Here is a 17,390-nt window from a genome sequence, read left to right on the forward strand (position 1 = left end):
CTCTCCTTACCCCCCCCCCCCATTTTTAGAAGTTGATGGATAGGTTCGATTTTGGGGAAGATTCCGAGCATAGTGAAGAACCTAAAAAGGAAATTTCAGCTTCTCAACTGTAAGAATTTTTTCTTTATAATCATAAACTTTCCCCATTACTATTTTAGACATTGGATGGGATATTACCTTCTGAACCACAGAGTATACTGTGAATAAATGGGGATATAAGTTCAGGCTGTTGAGTGTTCACACTACAGAAAGGCGGTAGACTTGTTGTCTTGTTGCCTCTCTCTGTTATTTTGACTCTCACATCTTTGCAAATATTTGGGATATATCAAAATTCTTTATAGGAAAATTGATAGATATTGATAAAGCTAGTTGTGATATTTTCTGTGTATTAGGCTTTACATTATTTAATTCAGTTGTAAGAATATTTCAGTAATAGGAAAGAAGCTTGCTTCTAAAGTCAGTGGCTACTGTAGGAAGTCTGCCATGTCCTGGGAGTGTATCTAAGCAGAAGTAAGGATTAGGATTGTAAGGACTTTGTTTTTTTAAAGATACAGATTGTATATTTTTATTTAGATTGTTGGTTGTGGGTTTTTTTTTCCCCCCTCAAATAGTTCTGTGCAGCCCTAGGTTCTTGCGGGTTTGAGAAAAGGCCAGTAGGGAAGAGGATGTTGGAGAGTGGGAGTGTAAAAATCGGGGGCTTGGAGGAGTGATGAATGGGGAGAACACCTCTGGGAATCCTGTTTTAAGTAGAGGTTATTAATTTTGTATATTGGTTTAATAGTTTTAAAAACATTTATATATGTAAAAATATAAATATATCCTTTTGGTAAAGATACTCGAAGAATTAAAAACTAATGTTTTAGATTGTGAATTATAAAGTTAGAGGAGAAATATTTGAGATCACATTAGCTCAGTGTCCTGAACAATGTAAGAATCTCCTTTCACGTTTGTAATAAGGTGTTTATGTAATGTTTTAATGCCTTCTATGAAGAGAATAATTTTTGGTTGCTGAGTCTTGCTTGATTTACTTAACACACACTGATCCGTTTCGCATTCTGAAGCAAGGAAACAAATTTGCTCCATTATCTTTTGAGACATAGCCTTTCAATATTTGAAGTTAGGTATCATTCTTCCCCTTAGGTTTATTTGCTCCAGATGAAGTACACTTTTTTTCAACTGTTTCAAGACTTCTCACCATCCTGATTGCCCCTTTTGGGATGCCCTCTTTTTTGTTCATGTCTTACCTTGTGGCACCCAGAATTCCAGGTGTATTCCAGGTGTGAATTTCCCAGAGTATAGTTAAATTATTATTTCCTCTTACCTAAATACTGTTTCTGTTAACATATCTAATAATGTGAATCCTTTTCTAAAGAAAGCAGATTAGTTGTATAAAGTTTAAGGTCAATTACAATTGTAGATTTCACATGTACTGATTGATAGACCATTTCTCCCACTATCTTATAGTTAGAGAAGGAGTTAAAGTGACAGTGTTTAAATACTTTTAACAGTTTTTATGTGTTTTCATTGAGATTTTCTTAAAAGCTCTAATGTAAAAAATACTAATTTATATGTATTTAATAGCGTGAGACCATAATAACAGATCTTCCATCAGAGTATCTTTAACATGTTATCCATCTGTTGAAAGACTATTGGAGAGCTTTCCATTTTAACATATTAATGTTCTGAGGTATTCCATTTTCTCTTAATATTTCAAAAGTAAACAGTGTAGTAGAGTATGTTTCATTTAAATGGCATTGAGGGAGTTGAATATTCAGTTATTTTCATATTATCTTTACTGACTTTTAAAATATATGTCCACTTGTTTTTTCCTTCTAGTTCTCACGTTTCAGAATCTGTGAACAATTCAATTTTTCATCAGATAGCGGAACAATTACAGCAGCAAAACCTTGAACATCTCAGACAGCAGCTCCTGGAACAGCAACAGCCTCAAAAGGTTTATAACTCCATCTTGTGGCCTTTAGAGTTATTGCTGTCTGTATTCTGTAAAGTGGTGCTTCTCAAGTATGGTGATTTTTCTTCAACTTCATTACTAAGAAAATAAGCCTTTTCAGAACCTTTATGTTTTCTGCTATCAGAATGTGTTCTGGATATATGCATGTGCTCGGTATACTAGAGGTGGAGGAAAACAGAGGTAGTGTTTTAATGTTACAACTTACCTTCATGTGCTTTCCTCTCCACTCAGTTCCCTATCAAACAAGGTCATGATGATTTTGCTTTTGTTGATGGTGATGACAGCAAAGTAGATTGCTATTTTTAAGTAGGCTCTTATTGTGTGGAAGGATGTTTATGAGGCATGATTACATTTAATGCTGTGAGTTAGCTTTTTGACGCCAATTGTACACTATAGGAAATTGTACCTTAGTGAAATGAAACATCCATTGCAAAAATATACAGCTAATATCATGTTATCTTTAGTCTTAAGGTGCACCATTATTTCATGTATAGCTAAGAATTTGAATCACTTTAAGAGTACAACATTCCATGGAGTTACAAGAATCCTCTAAATTATAGGGATAATATGTGAAGAAGAATCACATCTTAGAATTGATAAAGTACATCAAGTGGCAAAAGCAGTATTAATTCATTACAAAGACTATTTTTGCTCTAGATGAGAAATACTCACAAATATAAACTGTTTATAACAGGACTGTTTTCACATATCCCCATCACACTTTTTCCTTGTACCTAAAACTTTTTGGCACCAAAATAATACAATAAAATCTTTAAAATATGAGTGAAGCATTGTCAGACAAGTGTTATATACAAGATGAACAAAAAAGCATCTAGCTTCAAGTAATCTCTGCTCTAATGGAGTACATACAATATGAACACAGGGCAGAATTTTAGTTCCTGTGACAGTAGGGGTACAAGTGAAGGACAGTGGGAATAAAGACAGAAGAGTTACTTAAAAAGAAATTTTTTTTTTAACATTTATTTTTGAGAGAAAGAGAGAGAGTGCCACAGGGGAGGGGCAGAGAGAGGAAGACAGAATCTGAAGCAGGCGCCAGGCTCTGAGCTGTCAGCACGGAGCCCAATGCGAGACGTGAACCCACAAACCCTGAGATAATAGCCTGAGCCAAAGTCAGACGCTTAACTGACTGAGCCACCCAGGCACCCCAAAGGGAAAGGTTATTTTAGATTAAAGGGATAGCAAACCTTCAAGACACTGCTGGGATCTGAACTTGTCTTTTTCATGCAAACAGTAAACATAAAATGGATATTAATGGTATTTGCTAGGTTATCTTATTCCTGGAATTATGAGAATGGAATTCTGCAGTATTTTATGTCAGGCAGATAGATCTGCCTGAGTACTCAGGGACTTAAAGGTTGAGTACAGCATACAACATTTGGATGTTGTTTAAAGAAAAAAACAAGTTGTAAATCAAGGAAAAGAAACAGGTTATTAGTAATGTAATAAAAAATCACAGAGTTGTGGGGCGCCTGGGTGGCTCAGTCGGTTAAGCGTCTGACTTCAGCTCACAGTTCCTGGGTTCGAGCCCCACGTCAGGCTCTGTGCTGACAGCTAGCTCAGAGCCTGGAGCCTGCTTCGGATTCTGTATCTCCCTCTCTCTTTGACCCTCCCCTGCTCACGCTGCCCCTCTCTCTCTCTCAGAAATAAATAAAAACATTAAAAAGATTTTTAGAAAAAAAATTACAAGAGTTGTTAAAGAGACAGGGGATAATAGTGAAGGATACTTTATCCAAACAACAGATTGTCCAGCTATAAGTGACAGTTTTGATTGTCTTAGATCTAGTTTCATTTGAGAAGATTTAGCAGAAGCAGTAAAATCAAGGTAATACTCTTAAAATTAGCACCAAATTATTGAAGTGAAAATTACTAGAAACCTGAGGGAATGATATGTCTGAAGAATATCACAAGTTAAAAAAATATAGAGCTCTGGTTTTAGTTAATTGCTCTATACCTTATCTACACAATTTTATTTTTTTCCTCCACAATTTTAAAGGATACAGTAATAAGATCCTTTGTTCTTTTTTTTTTTAATGTTTATTTTTGGGAGAGACAGACGGTATGAACAGGGGAGGGGCAGAGAGAGGGAGACACGGAATCCAAGCATAGAGCCTGACGCAGGGCTCGAACTCACAAACTGCAAGATCATGACCTGAGCTGAAGTCCACCACTTAACTGACTGAGCCACCCAGGCGTCCCAGTAATAAGATACTTTTGAAAGAAGTAAATGTTCCTAAAAGCTTCTGTCCAAAAACGAGTGTTAAAGAAAGGGCATAGTTGAATAAAAGCAACTTTTCAAATACATCAGGTGGATAGTGTTCAAAACCTATGCCAAATTTAGAATCAGAAAGTGTATCAACAGAGTAACCATTCAGTTTAATAAATTGTGTAATTGGCTAACCAGTTGCCTTAGTGTGTTTAAGATAGGGTGAAATATGCAGAAAAAGGAAGCATTTTGTTTACCAGTGAGCTCATTATGGCGGTCTGAAAGTTCTTCTGGTGTCTCAGAGAAAAGAATAGGATTGCTGGTTCCACCACGTTCATTGCAGCCCTGATCACACCTGCATTCAGGTTGAGATCTAGTGTCCTTAACAAGAGAAAAACACTGAAAACAGCCCTTCCAGGGAGTGACTGAATTGTAAAGGGAGTGATAGTCATGTCAGAAGGGGGAATGATTGCTGTTTTCTTGAGTAAGTTACAGTTCATGGTATTGGTAATTGTTTTATCAGAATATTCAAAAAATGTCAGGAAGGCTGTAGCTCAAAATGAAATGCTGATGATGAAAATGATATGACTATCAAAAGGGGCTTTTAAAAGAATGTTAGGAATAAAATGATTATGGAAAATTCAACAACTTAATGAAGAACTGTCATTATATAACTTATTTTGATTCAGTTAACTTTTTATATAAAGGAGAATATATCGAAAAAGTAGAATTGAACATGATAAAACCTAAGAGCCTTGAGCTGCTTTAAATGAGTTGATGTCTTAACTCCTATAAATTGCATTTCATGGTACTGAGGTTGTAGGATGACAGCACAGTCTGTGGGGATTGCAGTAAAGGCTTTGACGAAGTCTTTCCTGTCTCTTATACAGAAAAAAGTGAAGGAATGGAGATCTATAACTGACCAAAATGATCATTTTTATTTTTAATGTATGTTTGTTTGTTTGCTTAGAGAGTGTGTGCAAAAGTAGGGGGAGGGACAGACAGGAGAGAATCCTAAGCAAGCTCCACACTGACAGCTGATCAGCACAGGGCTGATGAGATCATGACTTGAGCTGAAATCAACAGTTGGACACTTAACCCATGGAGCCACCTAGATGTCCCTCAAATTGTGACATTTAATGAGTGTTCATCCAGCCTCGAAGGAAGGCTCTGCTAGCTGCTGTTAATCTTCGTCTTCTATTTTTTTTTAGTATTGATGGTTTACATGAGGACATCATTGAAGAAAGTACATACGTATACCAGGACGTATACTAGATATATACCAATATATCAGAAAAACAGTCATTTGCCACCTGGGTCCAGTGGATCCTTTTTAAATACACTTGGCATCATCTCACAGATAATTTACAGAAGTGAGGCTAAAAAAGATGGGGAAGAAAACTTTATAAGCAATTTTAATATGTGTAATTGAAATGTAGCAATTAAATTGAGAGGTCATATGTTCTTAGGGCACCTTGGTGGCTAAGTTGATTAAGTATCGAACTCTTGATTTCTGTTCAGGTCATGAACTCAGGTTTGTGGGATGGAGCCCCACTTCAGGTTCTGCACTGAGATCGAGGAGCCTGCTTAGTACCCTCTCTTTCCCTCCCTCTCTCCCTCTACCCCTTCCCTGTTCTCTCTGTCTTTCTCAAGATAAGTACACCTAAAAAAATGTCACATGTTCTTTTAGCAAAATAAAACAGTCCAGGTGCTTATTGCAAAATGGTGCAAGATAAAGCTCTTCCAGTTATGTGACTAAGCAGATGAAAAGACCCTAGTTTTGTTCTTAGAGACACTTTTTTTTTTTTGCCATTAGTTTTGGAGTTTAAGAAATACCTTTAAGATGTCATCTGAAAACTCATAGTCTCATATTTCACTTAGATATTAAATTTCACCATCATCATTAGAGTCTAGAATGTTGCTCTTTCTCTGTATTCATCTTTGTTTTATGTAATAATTCTGAAACATGTTCCTCTATCACTTTTCTTCTCTTTGCCATTATGTACAGAAATTGAAAAAATCTAAATATTCAACCAAGACCTTAAAAGCAGAATACAGGGGCACCTGGGTGGCTCAGTTGGTTAAACGTCTGACTTCAGCTCAGGTCATGATCTCACAGTTTGTGGGTTTGAGCCCCGCGTCAGGCTCTGTGCTGACAGCCAGCTCAGAGCCTGGAGCCTGTTTCATATTCTGTATCTCCCTCTCTTAGACCCTCCCCTGCTCATGCTGTCTCTCTCTCTCTCTCTCTCTCTCTCTCTCAGAAATAAATAAAACATAAAAAAAAAATTTTTAAAGCAGAATACAGAGTTAGTGTCTCCACTCTTATTTATACCTTTTTGAAATATACAGTATTTCTGGTAATGCAGTAAAACTGGATGACTATGATTTTATTGCACTATTGAATTACCCTTCTTGACCGTTACTTTGCTTTTTCTTTTTTATATTGTTTTTATCCTTTTTTGGGGGTGGGGGGAGAGAATGAGAGAGAGAGAGTGTGAGTGGACAAAGGGCATAAAGAGAATCTTAAGCAGGATCCATGCCCAGCATAGTCAATCTCATGACTGTGAGATCATGACTTGAACCTAAATCAAGAGTCAGATACTTAACTGACTGAGCCACCCAGGTGCCCCTATTTTAGTCTATCTTGAAATAATTGGGAAAAACTGATGAATTACAATAGAAAAATTAGGATTATGAAATAGCAAATGTTTCGATATATATAGGAAAATAAGATCCCAAGACATATCTTAGATATAGGAAAGGGTCTAGTGGATCTAATGCAGCTAATTCAAGAATTTTTAATATAATTTTAATAAAATTAAATTTTAATATAATTTAATATTGAATTTTTAATATACATTTTCTCTTCATTCCTTATAAGACCTCTAAGAAAGAATAAAGGTCATGAAATTACAGTCTTTCCAAATGGGCAAAAGTCAAGAAACTCAAAAACTAAAATTAGTTGCAGTGGATCTTGGTGGTATACCAAGAATTAAGCTTTAAATAGAAAAATAAGGTGAAGAACAGGGGTGGGTGGATACAAAGCTTAAGATGAATAGAGAAGTAAGAAAAATATGATGTGAAGAATATATGTATACTGAATCAGGACTAAATAATAAGACTCAGGATGTGGCTGATTATTCCCTTGCCGTGTTAAAAATTCTATTGTTAGTATACTGTTTTTAAAGACATAAGCCAGGACTGTACTAAAAGGTATTTGATTAGTTCTGGAAGAATTTGTTTGCTTACTGACATTTTAGCCAGTGCTGTGGTATGTAATAGGTGTTTCACAGAAGTCTTTTCTAATTCCAACTTTAACTTTATTTCTGAATCTTAAAATGTTACTTGTTTTTACAGAACCTTTTCCTTCACAAAATAAGAGATTTGGAATGGTTCTTTAAATGCTCTTTTTGGCTCTTAATTTTTATGTTGTTTTTTTTTTTCTTTCAGATTAAATATAATTAGAGTAAGAATTTTTTTTTTTTTTTAATGTTATTGAGAGGGCACCTAGGTAGCTCAGTCTGTTAAGCCTCTGTCTTCTGCTCATGTCATGATCTCACAGTTCATGGGTTTGAGCTCAATGTCGGGCTCTCTGCTGTCCTGGAGCCTCCTTCAGATTCTGTGTCTCCCTCTCACCCTGCCCCACTCTTGCTCATGTTCTGTCTCTCTTTCTCTCAAAAATAAACAAACATATAAAAATGTTATTAAGATATAATTGACATATAACTATGTAAGTTTAAGGTGTACAACATAATGATTTGATAGATTTATGTATTCCAATTAGCTATGACCTCTATCATGTCTTAAAACTATCATTTCTTTCTGGGAACAGTTAAGATCTAGTCTCTTCACAACTTTGAAGTTTATAATACACTATTGTCTGTAGTCTCTGTGCTGGTATTCCTCGTACAGATGGGACTAAAGTTCACAATTCAAGTAACTTGTTCACAATCACAGAGTTTGTATCAAAGGAACAGTATTTTTGAGTTGCTCTTCTCTGTTAATTATTACAGTAGCTCCTAGCTTGTGTACTGCCAGGAACTATTTTTATTAATCTTCAACACCTGGGAAGATGCTTTAGGAAAGTTTATGTAGGGAGACTTTTTCATAACTAGTTTTCTCATTTTTGGTTAATACCATAGTATATGTAATTGCTGAATCAGGTTAATACTAATAAATATCATGTAAGCAGTGTCACTGTATCATGTTGCTGTGAATCTAGACCCAGCAAAAATAAAAGGGGGGGTGTGTGGAACATTTTAAGTGTTCCTTTAATTAGTCTTCAGTGCCTAACTTTTATTAGTTTCAGAAATGTATTATATATCAGAGTACTTTTTTTTTTTAATTTTTTTTTTAATGTTTTATTTATTTCTAGGAGAGAGAGAGACAGCGTGAGCAGGGGAGGGTCAGAGAGAGAGGGAGTGACAGACTCTGAAACAGGCTCCAGGCTCTGAGCTGGCAGTCAGCACAGAGCCCGACGCGGGGCTCGAACCCACGAACCGCAAGATCATGACCCAAGCAAAAGTCGGACACTTAACCGACTAAGCCACCCAGGCGCCCCTATCAGAGTACTTCTTAATATTATGTTGCAAATTCCTAGAGATGGAGGTTGAGGAAGGCCCAAGTTAGGAACTGTTTTGCTAGATCAATTAATTTGATAATGGTATTTGAGCTTTGTTTTGCTTTTATACATGTAATATATGACTTAGTTCCTTAATATACAGTATTTTAATATTAAAAGTATTGTTGCATTTTATAAAAATGCTAATTGCCAATGAAATTCTGGATTCATTTAACTTGGTGACATTATATGTTATTCATGATATAATCCCTTTATGAATTCTTGGAAGTATGTTTATATTTTTACACAATTTAAAAATTTGAAGACCTACTTGATCTTACCATTCTAGTCTAATACATTCTTCTCCCCCATTTATGGAGATGTCCCGTGCTCTTCAGTAAACTTGGATTTCTACAAAACTGTAATTTTAGGTTGATTAACATGGGATTTCTATATGTATTGGCCTCCTTTTTAAAACTTTGTGATGTATGCGTGTCTAAATTGTTTTGTAATAATATGCATACTTTGCTAATGTTTGTGTGTTTGTATACATTCTCAATAGGCAACCCCTCAGGATAGTCAAGAAGGAACATTTGGATCAGAGCATTCTGCATCACCATCACAAGGGAGCAGTCAACAGCATTTCCTCGAACCTGAAGCAAATTTGGATGATTCTATAGATATTCAACAACAGGTAAAAAGTAAATGTTTCTCCAGGTCATAAGTTTCTAAAATTAATTAGAGAAATTTAATTAATTAAACTTACTTATATAAAATAGTTTTTATATAAAATACTGGTAATGTCCTAAATATTTTTTCCTCACACTTAAGCTCTACACTAACCATTTTACTATTAGGCATTGGTACTACTATGGTGAATATTTTGTAAGGCAGAAATGTCCATATATACTAAATTTCAATCAGGCATTTAGTTTGCTGTTCTTTTGACTTTCAAGGACATGGATATAGACGAAGGGCAAGATGGAGTGGAAGAGGAGATCTTCGAACAAGAAGCAAAGAAAGTGGCTGTTCGCTCAAGATCAAGAACACATTCACGTTCTCGTTCAAGGTTCTACAATAATAATTAAGAATAGCTGTGTGTGAACTTTTAAATGTTGGGTCTATTTCCTTGTATCAAAATTAAAGGAAATGGTTTTCTTAGAATGGCATTTTATATTCAGAAGCAATTAGAATTTCAGAAACAGAAAAATACACTCTTTTTTTGATTAGAAATATCTATGGCCATTTATCTGAATAATATACATTAATTGCAGCCATTATAAGACTGGGATTTTGGATTATACCTGATTTTAGTTAATAATATTATGATGATCCCCAGCTTAGGATATTATTGCCTCTATAAACTATAAATCAAACTTATAGAGGAACGGTGTTAGACATCCCATTATATGTCTTATATTTTGTTTCATCTTTATAATAATACCAAAATGATCATAAAAATAAAAGCATAAGGATTATCTTTATAAACATTAAACATAGTATCATATTATTATAAAATATATAATTTTTCTTTGTGGTTTTCTTTTGTGGGCTTTTCAACATGACTAAGGCTCATTAATGTACGTGCCAATTCAAGTTTGAGTTGAAGATTCCTTAACCTGTTAATTCTCATGTATATATACATTGCTTTTACTACATATTGTCTTAAAGTCATTCATCCTTAATATAACCTATTTTTTGCACATAATACCCCTGAAAATCTGAACAGTATATGCTGGAAGAGGAGCAGTATCTTTGACGGCTTTTTCAGTCATTTCTTACATGTTTCAAGAAGTTATTTGTATTTACCTCTGGTAAATGAGAACCTGTCTTCACCTTTCTCTAAACCCATCTCATGTCATTGAATAATCTTGCTAAAGCAGAAGCAAGTGTTAGAGCTGAACTCTTAGCAGGTTCCTTGTCTTAACAGCCTCTCCTTATTAAGCATTTTGAAGCAGTGCTCTGGCTAATGGTTGATAGGAAGAAAAGAAACCGTGTTTCCGTATCACATTATATTGTAAAGTCAAGCACCTTGAAATTTTAGACGTTGAAAACTTAAAAGCAGAAATTTTTAGTGGCCTAATGCTCTGTTGGAAACATTCTCTGTTCTCTCATTTTAAAAATGTAACATCGTCATCACCTAAGGAATCTTTATTTTCTTCAGTCTTTCATCCCTGTTCTTGACTTTTGTTTGAAAAATGAGTTGGAAGAGACTAAGGAAAGTAAGGCCCTTACTAGAGTCTCACTCTCTTCTTCCTGGTCTCAGTAAGAATCATTGTAGATAAACATCTCTTACTAAAGTGTGGGCCTGAGCAGTTCATAGATTTGAGAAAATGCATGTTTGACACTTCACTATACTTAAACATTTTTTAAGAGGTAGCTAAACATAAGACAACCTTTCTGTGTGTGTCTTTTGTCCTTACCTAGAAGTGAGAAATTTGATAGAAGAATAATACTGTCATTAGAAGTAAAATAAGATTTTTTTTGGTAGATCGCCAAGAAAACGAAGGTCTCGGTCGCGATCTGGTTCTCGAAAGCGTAAACACAGAAAGCGATCACGCTCACGCTCGAGAGAAAGAAAGAGGAAATCATCACGTTCATACTCAAGTGAAAGGAGAGCAAGAGAAAGAGAGAAAGAACGACAGAAGAAGGGATTACCTCCAATTAGATCTAAAACATTAAGTGGTGAGTGACATACTTTTATAAAGCTTTGGTTTCAACGAAAATTAAGAATTATGAACTGCTAAAGCCAACTGTATTTGTAGACCAAGAAACTGGAAAGTAGTTTGGTAAGTGAATAATTTTATCCCGGTTTTTGTAATGTGAGAGAGTAGAAAAGGAAAGGAAAAGCAGGTTCTACTGAAACACTAAGATCACTGAGAGTTGATTTTTTTTTTTTTTAACGCAAGTTAGAAAATCTAGAACTTTAATGATAATATAAAGTGGATTAGGCCTACTGTCTATTATGTAGACACTGATTTCTATTCATAGTGTTGTTGTAACCAAGTATGACCACCACATCTGGGGAGTAATTATTGAAGGAATCATGTAAATTTTAAAGCTAATTATAAACTTACTAGATCAGCACTGAGGGAGAGATTCCCGTTGTACAAACTTTCCCTCCTTTATATGTTAATCTGTACTATATAATTACAACAAATTTGATAGTAGTGAGAGTTTGGGGAGAGTTCACTTGGTGGGAATGTGAGTGGTAATTAGTGCCAGATTCTTCCTGAAGAATCCTAGTGGGTTATGATTTCTAAGGTGAATAAACAGACTACAGAGGGGCAAGGTACATGAAATGGAGCAATTTTTCATTCTCTGAACATCAGAGAATCAGCTAAACACTGAGAATCTCTGAATAATCAGCTGAACACTGAGCTGGTTGTCTGATTTCTCGAGGTTTCCAAATAAATTCTTTGCCATGAGATAAATAATTGGTACACTGGAGCATCCTGGAAATACAGGCTTATAAGTAAAGGCAGCATCCATCTTACTAAGTTCTGGCAATTTGAGCAAGCTATGGCTATCTCGCCAGATGCTTACCTGATTATGAAAGCCAGTATTAATTTAATAATGTCGATATTCCTAACTCAGAGTTTCTGTTTGTCCCTTTAGGGTGAGAAACCAAATTCAAACATTTTAGTGGTGTCTGAAAAAGAAATACCATCAAAAGTGTGACCATAAAATTTCTGTGCCTTCTCCTGTGATTACTGTTAGGACATTCAGAATCTTCAGCTTTAGGACAGGACTTTTATAAACATGGAGTCTCTTTCATTTACTTCCTTGCTTTACTTATCATATTACAGCTGCCACCATTTACACAGTTACTGAGCATGGAGTTTCTTTTCTATTATAGTGGGCTTTTTTATGGGTAAAGCACAATAAAGAAGAAAAATAAGAAAGTACATAAGAAAATACAGTAAAAATATAGGGACACCTCGGTTGGCTAAGTGTCCGACTCCAGCTCAGGTCATGATCTCACAGTTCGAGAGTTCGAGCCCTGCATTGGGTTCTGTGCTGACAGCTCAGAGCCTGGAGCCTGCTGTGGATTCTGTGTCTCCCTCTCTCTGCCTCTCCCCTGCTGTCTTTTTTTTGTTGTTGTTATCAAAAATAAACATTAAAAAAAGGAAAGAAAATACAGTGGAAAGTATGTCCCTCTTTTTTTTCTTTTACCTGAAAACTCTCCTTACTCCAAAGCAATATCAATTTCATATGGCCCCAGCACATTTTAAACACTTCAGGTAGTATTTCCCTACCCTTGGTTCTTAGAACACAAGCATATTTGTGACTAGTCCAGTGGATATGAAACATCAACAAGCAGTTATAGTCTAAGAATCTGTGTTCTCTCCTCATGGGATGAGGGAGTTTCTTTATTACTGTTTGGATTTTAAAAAGTTGTCAGTGGGAAAAATTTATAGAGAAACTACCTTAAAACAGTAGGGGAAACATGAAAAATATTTCAGGGAGATTAAAGCAGCTGTGATGTGGGGGACAGAATACTGAAGAGGTTGAAACTACTCAGTGAAAGAGGTCCAGAAATTTCCTGCAGGTTTGTGGTAGATAGTTGAATAACAGTCCTCCAAAGATATTCACATCCAGATCACTGGTACGTTTAAATATGCTGCATTACATGGTAAAAGGAACTTTGCAGATCAGATTAATCAGGATCTTGGGGTGAGAAGATTAACTTGAATTTCAGAAGGGTCCAGTGTAACTCAAGGGTCCTTATAGGAAGGATATAAGAGAGTCAGAAAAGGTGATGTGAAGGGGAAAGGAGAAAAACAAAGATATGTAAATGCTCAACTGTTGGCTTTGAAGATGGAAGTTGGAGTCATGAGCCAAGGAATGCAGACAGCTTGTAGAAACTAGCAAAGTCAAGGAAATAAATTCTCCCCTAGAGTCTTCAGAAAGAATGCAGGCTTGTTGACCCATTTTAGACTGCCAGAACTGTAAGAGATTACATTTTTGTGTTTTAAGCTACTAAGCTTGTGATATTTTGTTACAACAATAGAATAAAGCTAACATATTGCTGCTGGAGACTTCGGTTAAATATTATGTGTTTATGTATGTAAATATAACGTTATCAGGGAATCTGTTAGCTGAACGATTCCTAAAGCTAACACAGGTCTGGAGGAAGGACATTTGAGTTCAAACCAGCTGAAATAAAGAAACCTGGTTGAAAACCTTCATTCAGTAGAGCTCTTGCAGTGGTCACATCACAGGGTGGCACTGAAATTAGCTATCTAGAGCAAAACCTGCTGTAGGCCTGCCCTGTAATGATAAAAGAGTATCAAAACGCTGGAAACTTCGTTTTTAAAAATGACATTGATTTAATCTAAATTTATTGAAACTCCACAAATACATCAGCTTTTGTTAACATTTTACAAGTAAGTGTCCTCAGGAAAAGGAAATGTTCATGGATGCGTGAACCGTACACATTAAAGTAGGTAAGATGTCTCGTGTGTAGCTTGTTTTCTTAAAGGGAAGTGGTATCCCATACCAACTTAAAGTATCTTTTAAGTTTTTCATGATAACAAGTTCTAATTTAGACTTTTTCCCTTTGTATCTCCATGGAAATTATTTCCTTAAGGATAAGGTGGCGTTTTCAGATTCAACTGTTGATTAGAAAGAAACATCTGCTTAATCATTCCAGCAGAGAAAGATTAAACATACACAGCTAGGATTGCAGTGAAGTGTTTTTGTGACTTTGTTGCACATTAGGATTACTTACAGAATTTTAAAACTCCCAGTTCCCATCTGTCATACCCCATAACCCTTCTTCTTTTAGGGTGAGACCCAGGTATCCACAAGTGATTAAAGTGTGCAGCCAAGCTTGAGAACAGGTAACACACGAGGTTGATTTATAATAGATGTGGATGGATACCTGGGATTTTAGTTCATTTTAAGTGTAGCAAATAAAAATGTCACTTAAGTTTTAAATATCCATCTTAAGTTATTATTATTAGTGCTTTTTCCTGAGCTGCTTGCAAAAAGTAACTGTCTGTGTGATTTAGAACATTTGTCTCTTTTATGTCTTGACAGTATGTAGTACTACTTTATGGGTTGGCCAGGTGGATAAGAAGGCAACCCAGCAAGATTTAACCAATCTGTTTGAAGAGTTTGGACAAATTGAATCCATTAATGTAAGTAGCACTTCTTATGACAACAGTTTAAGGTTAAAAACAAACATATAGAAGATTTTCACACATACAAAGACTCACTTTGGTTCCTAATTAGCCCAGTAGTGTCTGCCTTTTTAATATTGCACACCGTTACAAGGATTATTTGACTTAAATCATTTCGTGTTTATTTCTTTTGCCATTTATCTCCTTAAATAATTTTGTCTATTTAGTGGAATTCTAACAAAATCCTCTTAGGGGTTTATAGCAGTATAGCACTTGGTTCCTAAAGTCATCAAATGTTTGGGTTAGCAGGAACCCGATCTGTGACCTAATTTAATTTCTTTTTTTTTTTTTTTTAATAATGAAAATGAGGAAACTGAGTCCCACAGAATTGTAATCCCTGCACATGAGCACATGGGTAGTAGTGGAGACACAATTGGACTTGGGGACCCAGTCTTTTACCAGTCCCCTCACTCTTCCCCATCTCCCTCTCACAGCCAACCCGCCCAAATCTGTGTGGCCACAGCGTCTCCAGTCAAGTTATGGTAACTTGACCATAACTCTTTCACTTCTCAACTCCATTCTTGCAGTGCTTTGGCCCCACCCTGTCTCCTTTTTTAAGTATTTTTTTCCTCCTGAAGGTCTATTGTATTTCCCTGAGGCTAAAACTAAGTAATGGAATGTTTTACGTTTATTTGTTTGAGGAGCTTTCTAATTCATTAGCTCTCTGATTGTATTCACTGTTGTTAGACTTTTATGTCTGTTTGGATCTTTTATCATTATTTACCAGGAAATTGGCTCATTTTCCTTTCTAGTCTTAGATCTCAGCATTCCTCAAATGGCCTTATTTTACTTTTCCATATTAATAACAGCATTCTTCGTATGAATTGACCATTTCATGTACTGCTTTCAACTATATATGATCTCTTTGGAATCTCACAAGAAGCTGGTTAAATAATTCCCATATTGTTATTTTACCAGTGATGAATCTAAGTGATTTGCCTGAGTTACACAGACAATAAATTGATGATTGGTTGAGTGTTTCAACTTAGGAGTTTCATATTCCTCTTTCTACACCATGAGAATGTTGTAGACTTTTCTTAATCTTCGGTTTTTTTAAATTGCACCTGTCAAAACATAACCGTTAGAGTCCTTGATCATATAGCCTCTGATTTTTGCCTTAGCTGAGATATCAGAAATGTGTTGACATTTGAAAAAATAGGGATGCGCAAGGTCAGTGTCTTTAGGTTCTTATCAAAGTGTCCCAGCTTACACAGGTGATTGTAATGCAGAGTCAGGAATCACTACTCTGAGTAGATGCTGAATCCAAGTAGCATTTGGATTGTCATAATACTTGTGACATTTGTAGTCTTTCTTGTTCCACAGTCATTTGGACATTAGTTTGCCTTGATTCTCCCCCTCTTCTGTATTATCTTTTTTTAAAAATATTTTTATTTATTTTTGAAAGAGAGAGAGAGAGAGAGAGAGTGATCAAGGGAGGGGCAGAGAGAAACGGAGACAGACTCCAAAGCAGGCTGTAGGCTCTGAGCTGTCAACACAAAGCCCACCATGGGACTCAAACCCATGAACTGCGAGATTTTGACCTCAACAGAAATTGGACACTTAGCCTGCTAAGCCACCCAGGCACCCCTGTATTAACCTTTAAAGAGCATACAACTTATAAACAGTAGGCACCGAGTTATTTTGTGAACTGAAAATACATTGAATGGCTAATGATAAAATCCAGGATTTGAATATTAGATGGAAAATTTATAAGCCTTTCACTTGGCTTTGGGGGAGTTTGAGAACTGAGTAAAAAGTCTGTTAGATTTATCACTTAGTGAACTTGAAGAAATTTTCAGTACATTGATAAAGAGTTGGATCTATATTGTAAAAGGTGAAGAAGTATATGTGGGGTTAGATAGACTTCTCTTTTGAGAAGTTTGGGAGTAAAGTTTGGAAAGTAGCTTGAAATGAACTCCCAAGTGAAAGTGAAAACACTGAGGCAATTTTATTATTCATGGTAAAACCTGTATCTAGAAGCACTTGGACAAAATGAAGTTTTATACATTTGAAGTGCTTTAGTTTTATCATTAGTTATAGATTATAGATTTTATATTAAGGATAAGATACTTCCCTAAATAAAAATCTTTCTCATATTACTCAGTATAACACTTGGAAACATTGAAGTTACTACTGTGAATAAATTCTTTGCTTTCAATTATGTTGGCCATACAATATTATTTTCTTTTTATCTGGTGGTGTTGTATCCATATCTTTTTACATGTTTAAAAATTTCTTTATTGTGCATTAGGAAAACTTTGGGATGTGATAATCAAGATTTTGCTTATGTTATGGCTTAGAGTGAGACCCAAATAGGTTTTGAATTTTTTTTTAACTAAGTAATTGGTTGTACATGGATTGTACCAGTAAGTAGCCAAAGGGAGAAGGGAAAACCATTCAGTATTAGTATGATCTATTTCATTAAAACCATAAAATAATGCCAGA

General features: G+C 35.5%; 1 protein-coding gene across 10 annotated transcripts in view; it reads left to right on the forward strand.

The window, feature by feature from the left end:
• Positions 1–17,390, forward strand: part of SCAF8 (SR-related CTD associated factor 8) — a 162,150-nt gene that overhangs the window by 62,114 nt on the left and 82,646 nt on the right. For 9 of the 10 annotated variants that reach the window (XR_013332982.1, XM_077755093.1, XM_077755094.1 and 6 more), the window contains 6 exons: positions 30–109; positions 1,837–1,954; positions 9,320–9,451; positions 9,714–9,826; positions 11,249–11,442; positions 14,803–14,903. Coding sequence is in view for 9 of the 10 variants with exons in the window: in XM_077755093.1 (XP_077611219.1) it covers positions 30–109; positions 1,837–1,954; positions 9,320–9,451; positions 9,714–9,826; positions 11,249–11,442; positions 14,803–14,903 (738 nt within the window). In the remaining variant the exon portion in view is untranslated. The remainder of the gene's footprint in view (positions 1–29; positions 110–1,836; positions 1,955–9,319; positions 9,452–9,713; positions 9,827–11,248; positions 11,443–14,802; positions 14,904–17,390) is intronic. The other variant, XM_077755095.1, reaches the window with a different exon arrangement.

The sequence above is a fragment of the Crocuta crocuta genome, unplaced genomic scaffold, assembly GCF_008692635.1.
Source record: "Crocuta crocuta isolate KB4526 unplaced genomic scaffold, BGI_CrCroc_1.0 scaffold11, whole genome shotgun sequence".
Taxonomy (NCBI): Eukaryota; Metazoa; Chordata; class Mammalia; order Carnivora; family Hyaenidae; genus Crocuta; species Crocuta crocuta.